This window comes from Hippocampus guttulatus, chromosome 16, assembly GCF_054856545.1.
Source record: "Hippocampus guttulatus isolate MCC_2025c chromosome 16, RoL_Hgut_1.0, whole genome shotgun sequence".
Lineage (NCBI taxonomy): Eukaryota > Metazoa > Chordata > Actinopteri > Syngnathiformes > Syngnathidae > Hippocampus > Hippocampus guttulatus.
The window spans coordinates 4,634,392-4,648,118 of record NC_141276.1 but is presented as its reverse complement, the minus strand read 5'-3'; the positions used below and the strand labels follow the sequence as shown (position 1 = coordinate 4,648,118).

At 44.3% G+C, this 13,727-nt stretch overlaps 3 protein-coding genes across 7 annotated transcripts in view; 1 reads left to right on the top strand and 2 right to left on the bottom strand.

The window, feature by feature from the left end:
• The window catches only part of LOC147192616 (LITAF domain-containing protein-like), a 51,352-nt gene that overhangs the window by 37,216 nt on the left and 409 nt on the right, over positions 1–13,727 (top strand). The window contains exons 3-7 of one of the 2 annotated variants that reach the window (XM_086133073.1): positions 5,013–5,135; positions 5,256–5,321; positions 12,489–12,639; positions 12,813–12,827; positions 13,515–13,659. In XM_086133073.1, coding sequence (XP_085989199.1) covers positions 12,504–12,639; positions 12,813–12,827; positions 13,515–13,659 — 296 coding nt within the window. In that variant the 5' untranslated portion in view covers positions 5,013–5,135; positions 5,256–5,321; positions 12,489–12,503. Of the gene's footprint in view, positions 1–5,012; positions 5,136–5,255; positions 5,322–10,929; positions 11,094–12,488; positions 12,640–12,812; positions 12,828–13,514; positions 13,660–13,727 lie in introns of those variants that run through there. The other variant, XM_086133072.1, reaches the window with a different exon arrangement.
• LOC147192618 (somatostatin receptor type 5-like) lies at positions 353–5,300 on the bottom strand. Of its 4 annotated transcripts, XM_086133070.1 has the most exons (5): positions 5,037–5,300; positions 3,241–3,740; positions 3,019–3,159; positions 2,524–2,949; positions 353–2,073 (listed from the first exon to the last, which is right to left on the bottom strand). In XM_086133070.1, exons 2-5 carry the CDS (start codon positions 3,697–3,699, stop codon positions 1,999–2,001), a joined length of 1,101 nt encoding a protein of 366 aa, XP_085989196.1. In that variant the 5' UTR covers positions 3,700–3,740; positions 5,037–5,300; the 3' UTR covers positions 353–1,998. The 4 variants fall into 4 exon arrangements, with proteins under 4 accessions (XP_085989196.1, XP_085989193.1, XP_085989195.1 ...); XM_086133067.1 differs by having other exon boundaries at positions 3,019–3,740; XM_086133069.1 differs by having other exon boundaries at positions 3,019–3,711.
• On the bottom strand, positions 6,771–7,760 carry LOC147192617 (myeloid-associated differentiation marker). The gene has a single exon (XM_086133456.1). It carries the CDS (start codon positions 7,671–7,673, stop codon positions 6,822–6,824), a length of 852 nt encoding a protein of 283 aa, XP_085989582.1. The 5' UTR covers positions 7,674–7,760; the 3' UTR covers positions 6,771–6,821.

Genomic DNA, 13,727 nt, shown 5'->3' with positions numbered 1-13,727 from the left:
ATTATATCATATCATTCCAAATCCACCAGGTATTATTCAGCTGGCTCGTGTAAAATAATGTAGGACCGGATAAGACCCAGTGTCAGCGCAACTAAGACATCTAGTGGTGACTGGTGATATTGGAACTTAAACCCACGGATTCGCATACTGTATTTTTTTTGTATTTTGTATTTTGCACCATTTACGTGGGTCACTCGGTGTGTTGTCAGTTGCCCATTCCCGCACGAGTGGGAATCCGCGTCCCGTTAGTGGTAAGATAAAGCCCTTGGGGCGTATTATCTCATCACAACAGACCAGAGCATGAATAAAATACAGTCAAAAGTACACACACACAAACACAAAAACATGCACATAAAATAGACCAATGATTGATAACCTTTAATTGAGTAAAGGCCCATATTTTCACAAAAAGTACTGAATTCATGATGACTTTGTCTCAACGTACTCACAAATATATTATAGTGAAGTCTGGGACTGTTTGGTTGAATACAAAGATATTCTGTCGTATGAATGACACCGTGTGGATTCACAAGCTAATTGTACTTTCTGGTCGACAATGACCAACAGCAAATACATCGTAGCGTATTTGTACCACCAAATACTTGACAGCACAGCACCATTCAACACAGATACGACACGACCAGCAAGCACATCGAGAGCATCTATAGAAAACACCAACAGTCTATATTTCAAAAGAAAGGAAATGGAGTGTTAAAACATAAACAGACGTCATCGCGAAACTGACATCACATGTTTGTTTGAATTGCCGCTGTTACAATTTAAAATGCAATATTTTAATCAGCTGCCTCCAGTGAACGTGGAAAGTTACAGAGTGCTATTTGTGATGTTGCAATGTTAAACCAGTGGCCAGGCTTCTCCCCTCCGCCCCCCCCCCACACGAAAAAAAACGATCTTTGACATTTCTTGCGCATTTATAATCCGTTACTCTGACAACCGGAGGCGGAGCTCGGGCATTCCAATACTGTATTTTCCTTTCATGACCACAAGAGAGCATGCGTTCCAAGGTGTGCGAATGTTCCAGAGTTCGTTCTAGTGAAGAATTTTTGAAAGGAAACATTGGCAATGAATTGAATGGTGACAATTTATTTTGAAAAATGGCAAAACTTTAATGCAAAATAAATCATTTTGAACGCATCCCCACACCCCTCATCCAGATACATTTTTTAGGTTGACTATACGTCTCCCACTTTTTTCATTGAAATACAGTCACCAACCTCATATTCCAGGTTTGGCATTAGCACTTATTTGCAGATTTTTGTGTGTGTCTGAGTTTTTTTTTTTAAGGATTCCAGTCTCCTCTGAAAAACTCACTTATTTGCTGTTTTTGTGCTCAGGCCAAATTAAAAATATTGCTTTGACGCCATCCTGTAGCGTCTTGGTCTCAAGCAACTATGCTAAAGTGAATTAAGGCGCTTCATTTACCCAACAGTACTGCTTTGCTGCCAACCTGTAGCATCTTGGTGTCAAGGATTCGTGTTGGAGTGAGTTGAGGAGTTTCATTTCGATGAAAATAGTCGTCATCTTGTGGTGTCAACATGCAAGTTTAAATCTTTTTTTTTTTCTGCACAGGGCTTTCCACTGCAGTATTACTCATTTGTCAATCAGACTAAGAAACACTTGCATAGTTCCCTGAAATTTTAACACAAAACTCTGATGAATGAACATCATACAAAAATACTGCTCTTGGTCGCAGATTAAGTCCCCTTTTCGACTTTTCCAGTGAATAGCAAAATATTTAACTAAAAAAAAAAAGGGCATCTGAGGGAGCACACTTGATCTCGTCTAATTTTAAACATGACCACGTTTTGCCTTTTGCATCAAGAATTTGATCCGAACAGCCTTGCCGAACACTACAAAGATAAAGAATTGAATTCTATCCTGGTGAGAGTTATTGTGCTATGAAATTCTCGTCAGTCTGAGGTCCAGGTTGAAACGGTGGCACTTCCGTTTGGCATGGGGCCACCGTGTCGCATCATCTCACGGCATTGACTGACCATTCAATGCCGTTGAAGAGTCATTGTCAGGTTTTCCAGCCGCCTCCATCTGGACGCACTGTGAATAAATAGACTTGAACGTTACGTTTCAGGAGTAACACATCTTTAATTCACACGTGACCTCAACAAACCTCGCAAGACTTCGGGGTCACACAGTAGCTAAAGTATTGACGCTTTTGCTCTTTAAGACCATATATGGTGGGCTATCTTATTAAAATGGGTACTAATCTTGTAAATATTTGATTCTATCTGTTCATCAAATAACCCTTTACATTACTGTCCCCTCAAAGTCACACATCACCCTTAATGTCTTACTGCTCGTAACAAAAGTGAGTACACCCCTGAGTGAAAATGTCCAAATTGACTCAGGAGGATTCGACCCAATGCCGGTTACATAGACAAACAGCCATTTCAGGGCCAAGATTCATACCAGTAACCTAAATGTAAAAGTTATGGAAATCCCCTTTTAATGGGTTAGTTAGGTCAGGGCTTGTCAAGTGCATCCTACCTGGCTGTTCCGTATTTTTCCATTGTGGTTCAGATTCCCGGCTGGGAAAAGCGGATCGTGGTTGGCCGCCGGCTTGTCGTTGGGTGCGGCCTGTTGGGCTTCCCTCAGGTTTACAGAGGCAACGCCCCCTTTGGGTTTATGCAAACAGAGCACCTTTTGAAAGCTCTGTCTGAATTTGTCGGAGAGGAAGCCGTAGAGAATGGGGTTGGCGCAGGAGTTCACATAGGTGAGGGTGACTAGGAAGAAGTAGACTGCCGCTGTGGCATTGTTCTCGGGGATGATGTGGACCAGGTTGACAATGTTGGTCGTGAAAAAGGGCATCCAACAAAGTACAAAGACCACCACAATGATCACCACCATGCGGGTCACCTTCCGCTCCGACTTACGCCGCTTGGTCACGCCCGCCCGCACGCCCGCCGACCTCACCTGGAAAGAGATGAGAGACGATTATTTCACCGCAACTTTAATGTGCGGAAAAGTCGGCGAGACGTGTACCTTGATGACAATGAGCAAGTAGCAGACGCTAATGACCAGCAGCGGTCCGAAGAAGCCTAGGATGGATGTGTAGAGGATAAAGACGACAGACCACCAGTTCTGCATCTCGGGCCACGTGATGTTGCAGGTGTTGAAGCCCTCCTGAACGTGTGAGAAGATGGTGACGGGCAACACGACCAGAAAGGACACAACCCACAGCATGCCGCTGAAAATCTTGGCCACCTGCGGCCTCCTCCACGTGGCGCTGCGGATGGGATGGACCACCGCCAGGTAGCGATCGATGCTCATCACCGTCAGGCAAAAGGTCGACATGAACTGGCTCATGGCGTCTGCCGTCATGCACACCTTGCAGAAAAAATCCCCATAGGGCCAGTAGTAAAGGACGCTGTTGGTAGCCATGAAGGGGATTCCTAAAATGTAGAGTTCATCCGCCACGGCTAAATTGAAGATGTACATGTCGGTCACTGTCTTCATCTTGGTGTAGCGGATCACCACGAAGATGGCCAGCGAGTTGCCGAGGAGACCCACGATGAAGACGACGCTGTAGACGATCCCCATGACGACGCGGAAGGGCAGCGGCTCCATCACATTGGACATGCTGGCGTTGTGGTCCGTCATGTGGGGCCGAGGGAAAGACGCGTCCGCTTCCTCAGACGCTGATGTGATATTGTATTCGGCCATCTTTAGTCAGGGCTATCCAAATGGAATATAGTTGGCGACAGCTTGGGGGAAGGGGGCGGGGGGCAATTAGAAATCATTATGTGCAATATGTGTAAACTGTCTTGACATCGTTTTTTTGCTTTTGCCAAAATCCCGCTAGTTAAATAATCGCAGCCTGTCCACATCACAAGAAATGTCGCTACCACTTAGCTCCCGAGCTAACAGGGCCTCTCGGCCACTTGGCGTGGGGACGGTGGATGGCATTATTTTTGTTATTTCCCCTCTCAATCTGAAAACATATATTTTGGATTTGTAAATATGCGCAGACATACTTTTTAAGGCAGTAGGCCTCCATTTTTTTTTTTCTGCCAGGGATGGGGTCATGGAAGTGCAGATTTTTTGCAGGCAACAATTCGTCAATAAGGGCGGGGTGTGGGAGGCGAGGTGGGTCCGGGATGCGGGAAACGAGTTGCTGACGTATAATCTCGAGCGTGACGTGCCGCAGATGCCCCGCTCCCCCAGCCCCGCAAAAAAAAATCATCTGCGCTGGGCGAACGGCCCGCAGACCAGTAACAGGCCGCGGGTTGGAGGTTGGGGACCGCCGCCTTAAGGAATGCCCTTGAATTGCGATGATATGTTCTCACCATGAGTGAACTCCACTCATTTGATGAATGTTAGCTGTCAGTCTTTGCAACCTGGGGCTGTAGAAACGTGTTGCGCAAATACGCTAACTGGTTTGATGTAAAGAGTCAGTGAACCGCACTCCAAAAACAGGAGTGACGTGCAGCCCGCAGCGCGTTGTTGAGAAAACAAACAGCATGTTTGCTTCAGGCTACGTGCTGCTTGACATCTCGGGGCCACCGCCGAAGTCATTTTTAGAGCGTTATTGTCCAGATGACGACAGCTCGATGTGGCCTCGGGCCATTTGTTGTCTTGACAAATTCAATTGAAATGCACAAAAACGTACATTGTGCATGTAGTGCTTTCATATTCCCTTGACAATATGCAGACCACAGCGACGCATTCAAGAAGCCTGAGTCAACCTTTTCAAGTTACAAAAGCCCATTAAAAAATCTGAACACACTCTACAAAGTCAAAACATAGCTCAGCTGTTTTTTTTTAAATGAAATTGTTCGTCTGAGTTAAAATTCCGATTGAAATGGGGAAATGTTCATATTCAACCTTTTTAGCCAGCGTCACTATTATGCCACTATATATTACACTGTTAATCTCATGTGCTTAAATGTTTCCAATTCCACAATTTTCCTCCCACATCTACCTTAAGTTTGTAGAACTTGACTCTGACTGCGACCCTCTTTCTGCTTGTGTTGTAGCGGCGAGGATGGGACGTATCCTACCTGTCGCCGTGCGCCTCAGATGCTCCGCGCCGCCGCCACCACCTGGAGTGATGCTCTGCACTCTCTGCATCAAAGCAGTCTTGGATTTTTTTTTTCAAGGTCAGAGAGAAGAACCTTCCAGCTCGGTTTCCTCATCGCTTTGAAGCGTCATGTTTGCGAACGTCTGCGCGCCGCTTCCGCCGTCTTCGAAAATATGATGGTGAACTTTGCCGTCTGCAGGTTGGGTTGGGAGCTTCTGTCCAGGGGACGACACCGTGTCAGAAACCCCTCGAGGATGGATGCACAGTGAGTATTTATGTGAGGAAAATGTACCCCCCTCCCCCTTCTGACGCCAAAGTCCCACCCATCGGTGGGTGTTTGTACGATTACAGCTCAACAGCGCAAAAGCACACATTTTATACCAATTTCTGTCGTTTTTATCGCAACCACCAGTGGCTCATACAAATGTCTAGAAATAGAGAAGTTATGAATAACTGAGTGTGTGTGTGTGTTGCGACAGAGAGTAACACCGAGACCGCTTGGGATAGAGTATGTAGAGAAAGGGTGGGTGGAATTTTGCGTGCCGTGAGGACACTGTTTCAGTATTTTCCACGTCGGCACGTTGTTTTGGTCACAATGGTCAGTTGCTGACGTCTTTTGAAAGGACCTGTTTGGCTGGTCCCGACCAGGACCGGGTTGTGAGTCAACACACAGCTGCGTATAGAAACCGGCCCCGCAGGGATGTCGCGCAGAGCCAAACAGCACATACTGGCTGATGATATGGCTCATTTATCTTATATCTCAGCGACGGGGGCGCTCAAAGACACATATTCACTCAGCACGTTGCCATTGAAAGCCACGAATCGAATCAATAAATGGTGACCCTTGTGAGGATAAAGCGGATCAAAAAATGGATGGATGGATGAATGGAAAAGGCATTTGAATTGCACTTGGCTTTGCAGAGCTCATGACATCAGGGTGTATTCAACTGCGTTGAAGAAGATTCAATACGTTATTCCAATACTTCATTATTCTTGTCCTTGTTATTGTTAGGGGTCTAGTCCTGGGTGCACTTCACCTCTCACCAAGCTTCAGAGGGGACAGAAGTCCCTCATTGGTGATGGAACTAACACACAAAGTAAAAAATAAATAAATATATATATATATTTTTTTTTTTCATAGAGTTCATAAGAATCCCATGAGTGCCTCACTAAATCAACTTGATTTGTTTTGTAAGTGGGCACTCAAAAGGAAGGATAACCACAAAGCCACATGTAAGCTTTTATTGACCCCCCCCTCTTCCCCTAGCCCCTCCCCGTGCATTTTCACAACATCCTCCCGAGGCTCTAGAGAGATTTGACACTGTGTTGAATCACAGGCTTCTAACGACAAGTTCAGTGGAACCCAGCAATGACTGACAAAGTAAAAAAAAAAAAAAAAGTGATTGCGACTTTACATCAAAAGATTCATTTGTAACATGATGTCACATCCGTAATCGTAGCAATGTCGAAGTGATAAGCTCGCGTGGCCATTATGTGTCCTGTTTGATCTTTTTCATTGTAACGGGATCAAAGTTCTCCAGCCTATTTATGTCGTCTCTCTTTTTATGGCAGCGATACCGTTTTAATCATTAACTATACTCCAGTCCATCAACCTTGAAAGTATGAACTGCGCTCATTTTATCGTGAATGAAAAAAAAAAGAGACAAAGGACATTCTATTGTATAAAAAGCAATTTAAAAGTCACATGCACACAATGATTCAAGCACAGGAAACCTTTTTTTTCCCCCCAGTTTTAAAAACAGCTTCACTCCGCGCCGACACTCAACACGAGCCGTATAGAGTAGACAGAGTCCAGGACGTAAACACAAAAGTTGAGAATTGTCATGAGGGTGACCATCACCAGTTTATCCCATGAACACAGGTAGCCACAGTTCGGTGGTCTCCGATTATTTCGGAAACTAAAAAGTGGCCAGATCACCATAGCTGTCAGATACATAACCGCTGCTAAAATGTCATAGACGATCACCATCTTGTCAAAAAACGGCAGTAGCGAGGTCAGCTGTCCAACGGTGAGCAGGATGATGAGCATGGCGAGGATGAAGCACAAGGAGTACACAGCCACGCACCACTGCAGTTCAGGAGAGTGCCCGTACTGACTTTCCTCCAGAGATGTGAAGATGAGGCAGGCGAGGAAAGTTTCCAGCATCTTCATCATCCCGGGCGGCGTGGAGAGGAAGCCTCGGATCTGCCCGCTCGGCCGCAGGCGATTTAGCGTCACCTCGCCGACGTACAACCCGCAACACACGCAGGACACCACGGAAGCGCCGATCTGTCGGTAGCAGACGGCGCAGGTGAAAAACGTCGGGTAGATGACGCAGGCGGCCAGGCACATGAGGCTCGCCAGCACGGCGAAGGCGGTGGTGAAGTCATCCCAGGCGAAGGGCAACTTGGCGCTGAAGGTGGTGAACTCCAAGATGAGGATGAGGAGAGTGAAGAAGAAGCAGAAGCACCAGGTGAACATGCACCAGGCCCAGTAAGGAGACGGCACGTAGCCCGCCGATGCCACCAGGCTAAAACACACACACGTGAGGATGACGGCCATCAGCCGCAGGATGCCCACCGGCTGGGTCAGCGAGCGGACGTCGACGTGGATCATGGCTCGTCCGGCGAATAGCTTTGACCTCAGAAATGATCCTCTCGCAATCCTCTCCTCTACTCAATCCCTTTTCTTTGCGCCGGAATACCCCAACAGAAGAGTTTGAGAAGCGGAGCCCGTCGAAGAAATCCACGCAGGCGAGAAAACGCATGCTGTACGTTCTTTCAAAGCAAAACTCGGCCTGCAGGGCGTGTGTCGTCAAACACAGCATCCTTGGTATCTGTGTTCACTTTATGGCTTATGGTCTGGCTGTAATTGCTGATTGCACCTGTGCCGGTTGTTATCAAGCTTCCATTAAGAAACACTCATGCGGGACTTTGCTCCCGTTGCCTCATCCGGGGGCTTATCTTGAACAGAGTTTGGCCTACGGGCTGGAGAACATGCGCAACGGCTCCTTCCCCAAGCTGGATGGTGACAATGCCGAGTGAAGCAATTAGACCAACAATCAGTAGAGTGCAGACCTGTGCTGAGGAATTTTGGAGAAATAATTGACAAAATCAGTAAATTATCCATGAAGCAAAATAAAAACAGGACCGTTAACTGACGATTTGTGTTTATAAAACTCACTGAAATGAACTATTATAATAGCAACGTGCCAGTCATTTTAGTCCATGTTCAATTCAGCTCATAAAGGAGGTTTCTGGATTTATTTTAAATGTATTTCATTTCGGTATTACCGTACGGCCGCACAGAGGAAAGAGGGTCCAATAGTGGTTTGGGAATTGTAGTTTATTTTATTGCACCATAGATGTCATTGCAGTTGTGCACCAGTCCACATCACATCTGCATACATACATAGTTGTTAAATTAAAATATTTGTGCAGTGTCAATCAACAATGGACATTATTATATCAGTTAAGATAGAATTATAGATGCGGCTATTGAATTGGTTCTCAACTAATTGCGCACTTAACCCAAAAGTTGTCGTTGCTTTTTTTGGGTTTTATAATACTGACCTCTAGTGGACAGATTGTTTATAGCCTCAACAATGTAGTTAGACCATACAGTGAAACCTCCGAAGTTGAACATCCCAAAAGTGGTACAATTCGGAGTTCAATTTAAAATTTTCAGGAAATTATGTCACGCAAAAGGAGAATTTAACAACAATTTAAAAATTTCAGTGATCATAATCGTTGACGACTAGAATGAATATGGCCAGAGAAAACGTCACAATTTTGATGAGCAATCAGAAATCAAACACGGAGCCAACAGACACAAAATAATTCCGCCGGTCGATATTATAATGTCGCAAGGCTACAATTTTGCTATATGGTGGTGGCAGTTTAAGAATGGAATAAATTACAGTTATTTGCTTTTAATAGGGTGTCCCCGCCTACTGCCCGAAGACGGCTGGGATAGGCTCCAGCACCCCCCGCGACCCTAGTGAGGATCAAGCGGTTCGGAAATTGGATGGATTGGATATCCAGGAAGAAAATAAAGAATACATTTGAGTAGCTTGCAAGTCAGGCACCGTGATGGAATGGACTGTTTTCAATTTCAATTCAAATTGTGCTGTACGGGTATACTGTAGCATCTGCGTTTACTCAAAAATGTTTTATACAGTTTTTCTGATGGCACTGAAATTTTCAGTGACACACAATATTAACTTTTGAGAGTTGCACTTGGGATTTCGAGGAGGAAAATGCATTTGTGCTATTTGAGAAATACACTTTCTTTCATGCTTATTTCAAGGATGGTTTGAGAAATCTACCAAAGTGTCTGAAGAAAACTATCAAATATTTTATAGAAAATTCCCTTGCCCCCATACATGTTGGAGCAAAATTTGTATTTGTTTGACGTTTGGATTTTTGTCTTTGATGGTGTGTAGTGTAACGTTATGTTTCAGACGCATGATGTCATAGTGAATCATACTCACAGGATGCACTCTTGTGACCTCTCCTTGCACTTCTCGAACTGACTGTCATGAGGTTTTCTGTCACATTTTGTGAAATGCGTGTGTTAGAGGAATGTCAGGAGAAGTGTCGTAGAACTTTTGTATTTAACAGTGTTAACTTCTGTCGCACATCCTGCTATATTTAAGAGTGGGTGCACATGCGTTGTGTGAAAAGTTGTTGTTTTCCTGTGCTTCAAACATGCAGATGCAAAACAGGATGAGCTGCAGAAAGGTGTCAAGACAGGGGCACTCTTTCTTTTTCCTCCTCAAACACGCATAATTAAAGACAATCGCGTATTGTTTAACATAACCGTATTAGTAACATGTTTAGGGTTTGTTTTACACTTTAACCCCTCCCTAGAAGAAAAAATCGGAGCAGTAACCCCGACTCCACGATATAAAGTCGGAGCAGTACACTCATTCAATGTTCACACACACACACACACAAAATCTATTTATCTAGCTATGTAGCTAGCTAGCGCTCTCTCTCTCTCGCTCTCTATGTGTGTGTGTGTGTACATATATATATATATGCTGTATATATATCCATCCATCCATCCATTTTCCGAACCGCTTGATCCTCACTAGGGTCGCGGGGGGTGCTGGAGCCTATCCCAGCTGTCTTCGGGCAGTAGGCGGGAGACACCCTGAATCAGTTGCCAGCCAATCGCAGGGCACACAGAGACGAACAAACATCCACGCTCACATTCACACCCAGGGACAATTTAGAGCGTTCAATCAGCCTGCCATGCATGTTTTTGGAATGTGGGAGGAAACCGGAGTACCCGGAGAAAACCCACGCAGGCCCGGGGAGAACATGCAAACTCTACACAGGGAGGCCGGAGCTGGAATTGAACCCGGTACCTCTGCACTGTGAAGTCGACGTGCTAACCACTGGACTACCGGGCCGCCCCTGTATATATATATACTGTGTGTGTGTGTGTGTGTGTGTGTGTGTGTGTGTGTGTGTGTGTGTGTGTGTGTGTGTGTGTGTGTGTGTATATATATATATATATATATATATATGGAATAAATGGAATATATGGAATAAAATATATATATATATATATATATATATATATATATATATATATATATACACACACACACACACACTGTATATATATATAGAGAGAGAGAGAGAGGTATATGCATATCTATAAAATTGACCAGGATGTAAATTTTACATCGCTCATGATGCATGATGTTTGGATTAAAATTGAGACTAAATCCACTCAACTAATGTCACAGTATAATTTGATAGATTTTTTTTTCTCTGACGTATGCAGTCACGTGGGGAAGTTGGGTGGGGATGATGGGAGGGCCACCTGACAAAGTTGTGGGAAGTAGAAAATTGAAACACAGTAGATAATCCATCCTCTATTGGTCTTATCTATGTCGTGAAGTGCTGGTTTTATAATCGCCTTGCACATATTGAGCGTGCTCTTGATTTTGTGATCGCTCGGAGTCAAGCAGACACAGCAAGGAAGGTTTTTCCCTCTCTTTGCCGGTGTAAAAAGCCACAGGTAGGTAAATCATATTTGATCACATTTTCAAAGAAATGGAGAGCGCATTTTGATGATATATTATGTAACCCTGTTGTATTTGTGCCAAAATTTGAATATTGATTTCCCATGGGGGTTTTTTTCCCTCACACCTAATCAGAGCTACCAAAGAGTGATATTTTATTCTTTTGATTTGCTGTTTAATGGCATCCTTATTTGCGTATTATATCAGGTCTGTTGATAACAAAGAAAGTCATCTCCCACTGTTGTACAAAAAACTGGGTGAGGCACTCGTGCAAGTCTGTGGTGAACATGCGCGAGTGACTTATGCTTCTCTAAATGATTTAGTATGGATTTATGGTGAAACTGTGGATGGCAAGCAGGGACTGACTGGGAATACACAATGAGCAACGGTTCGACCACTTATGGGATCGGGACTCGTGCCAGGCAACATGATCGCAGCTTTTAAGCACAAGCCCATGCCTCTCTCCCTCTAATCAAATTATTGATAAGCTGAAGTAAAGTGCTTTGGCTCCGTGATTCCTGGACCATGGACTCGGAGCATTGCATTTTTCAGGTCACAATAAGGCATCTTGTGCGGTACTCTTACGAAGGTGAAAGTAGCTCGCCATAAAAGATAAAATGTTGACCTTTTAACAAAAGGCTTCACTAGGCTACGCCACTCAGAGAATCGCAATGTTGAACTGAAAAATGTGACTTTCAGTCAAGATCCTAGTTCCTCATTTGATGTAACGGGGTTATATAAATGATCAGAGTACACAGGTGAGTTGTTATTCGTTGATAGTGAAGTAATGAAGGGGAATTTTACGAATGCTCAAAGTGTCATTTGCAAGAAAAGGGTTGGCTGTGTTCGGGAGAAATACAGTTGTGAAATATTTTGTGCGTCATAGCCTGGAAAAATTGTCAGGTTGGACATACTGTACGCGCTCCTTGCACACACAATCAAAATCAACAATCGGGAAACTGGCCAAAGGGTACTAAAACTGCAATGCCATTTATTTCCCTTACTGTTGCCCCTCTTTGGCCCATCCCAGCCTCGCGAAACATCACACTAACAATGAGCCCATATTTGCATTCTTCCTTTAAGTGTATTTGGGGAATTGGCATTGACATCTCTCTAAATTGTTGTTACAATAACTACAGGAAAGAACTCCAAATATTGACTACGTATCTATTAGCTAAACCACTCCGGCGAACACAGACAAACAACCATTCATGAACGGTCTGCTTTTGTTCCCTGGGAGGTGACCAGAGCGCTTAAAAAAAAGGACCACATCATTCATTTATTCTGAAAAGTTGACTTTTCCAAGATAGGTCCAAGTACTTTGTCATGGATTGGTTTGTTTTCTCTGCGGTTTGCTAAGAACGTGTTTCATCTTTACATTTTCTGTCTAGGAAAGACTTCTCAAGATGGAAAAAGGATACCCAGGACAAGAATCAGCTCCACCCTACCCTGGCCCCCCCATGACCTATGGGGTTGCACCACCCCCACCTGGGTTGAACCCAGCACTTAATGTAGGACCCCCACCTGTTGGATACCAAGGAGGTCTGTGGACGCCGCCTGTTTAAAATAACCGTTTGTTATCACCCTGAATTGGAGAATCTTTTGTATTGTACGCGAGAGCAGTGGAGTAATGGAATGTACTGCATATTAACGGATATACTGTATTGTTTGCTTATGTTTTCAACTGCTATGTGCTGATCTCACTCTGGTCCCAGGTACGTCTGCCCCAGGTGAGCGAATACTTGTTATCCAAAGATGCACAGGTCCATATAAATGCCCACATGTGTATTTTGTCTTCTCCATTCCTCACACTGATCACAGTAGTACATATATTTGAATAGCACGGGCAGAACGGATTTTAGAAATCAGTTACCGTACTGTCACAATCTGTCAGTACCTGTGTGCGCAACACCAATGACTGCATCTGCACTGCATGAGGAGGTCAGCTTGCGTCCAAACTGATGTGCGGAATAGTCCATTTGCTGCCCGTGTGCATCACAACTTACCTTTGTTTGTCGTCCCCGAGCACAGTCACCTTTTGGGATGTGCTTCAGGTCACAGAAGAATTACAATTCCAATCACAGCATATTGTTGAGTACACCACATGTGACAATTATTCTTCGGTCTAGCCTGATATTTAACCAACTCATTTACAAAATAGAATAAGTGGTTCACAATACGCTTGCGTGAGATGTTAAATGAATGAAGGCGACCAAATAGACTGAGATCACGTGATCACGATACATTTGCTACCCTCTGCTGGTCAATTTAAGTCACTACAGTAAAGGATGATTTGCCCACGTACACTCCCCCATTGGAATTGAAAGAATGGCCTTAAAAACTATAAATAAGAGGAATAAACTGTTTTCAAAGATGAAAAGAAAAAGTTATTGTGTTGTATTTTTTTTTAACTGCAGTGACTCATCTGGTGGTAACACCTTCTCTGCAAGACAGCCCCGGACAAGCCATATGCCCCCACTGTCAGCAGACTGTGGTTACCCAGATAGAGCGCACGGCAGGCCTGATGACATGGGCCATCTGCGGAGGCCTCACCATATTTGGGTGAAGAGCGAAAACACACGTTACAGCCATAATATATTGATAAGCTTCTGATCTTGCTTCCCCACACT

Excerpts from the sequence above, each read along its gene's own strand:
- LOC147192617 (XM_086133456.1), bottom strand. The coding sequence starts at position 7,673 with ATGATCCACGTCGACGTCCGCTCGCTGACCCAGCCGGTGGGCATCCTG.
- LOC147192618 (XM_086133067.1), bottom strand. The coding sequence starts at position 3,699 with ATGGCCGAATACAATATCACATCAGCGTCTGAGGAAGCGGACGCGTCT. Across the intron at positions 2,950-3,018 it reads ACTTGCTCATTGTCATCAAG|GTGAGGTCGGCGGGCGTGCG; the intron begins GTACACGTCTCG and ends ATCTCTTTCCAG. Across the intron at positions 2,074-2,523 it reads GAAAAATACGGAACAGCCAG|TGCGTCCAGATGGAGGCGGC; the intron begins GTAGGATGCACT and ends ATTTATTCACAG.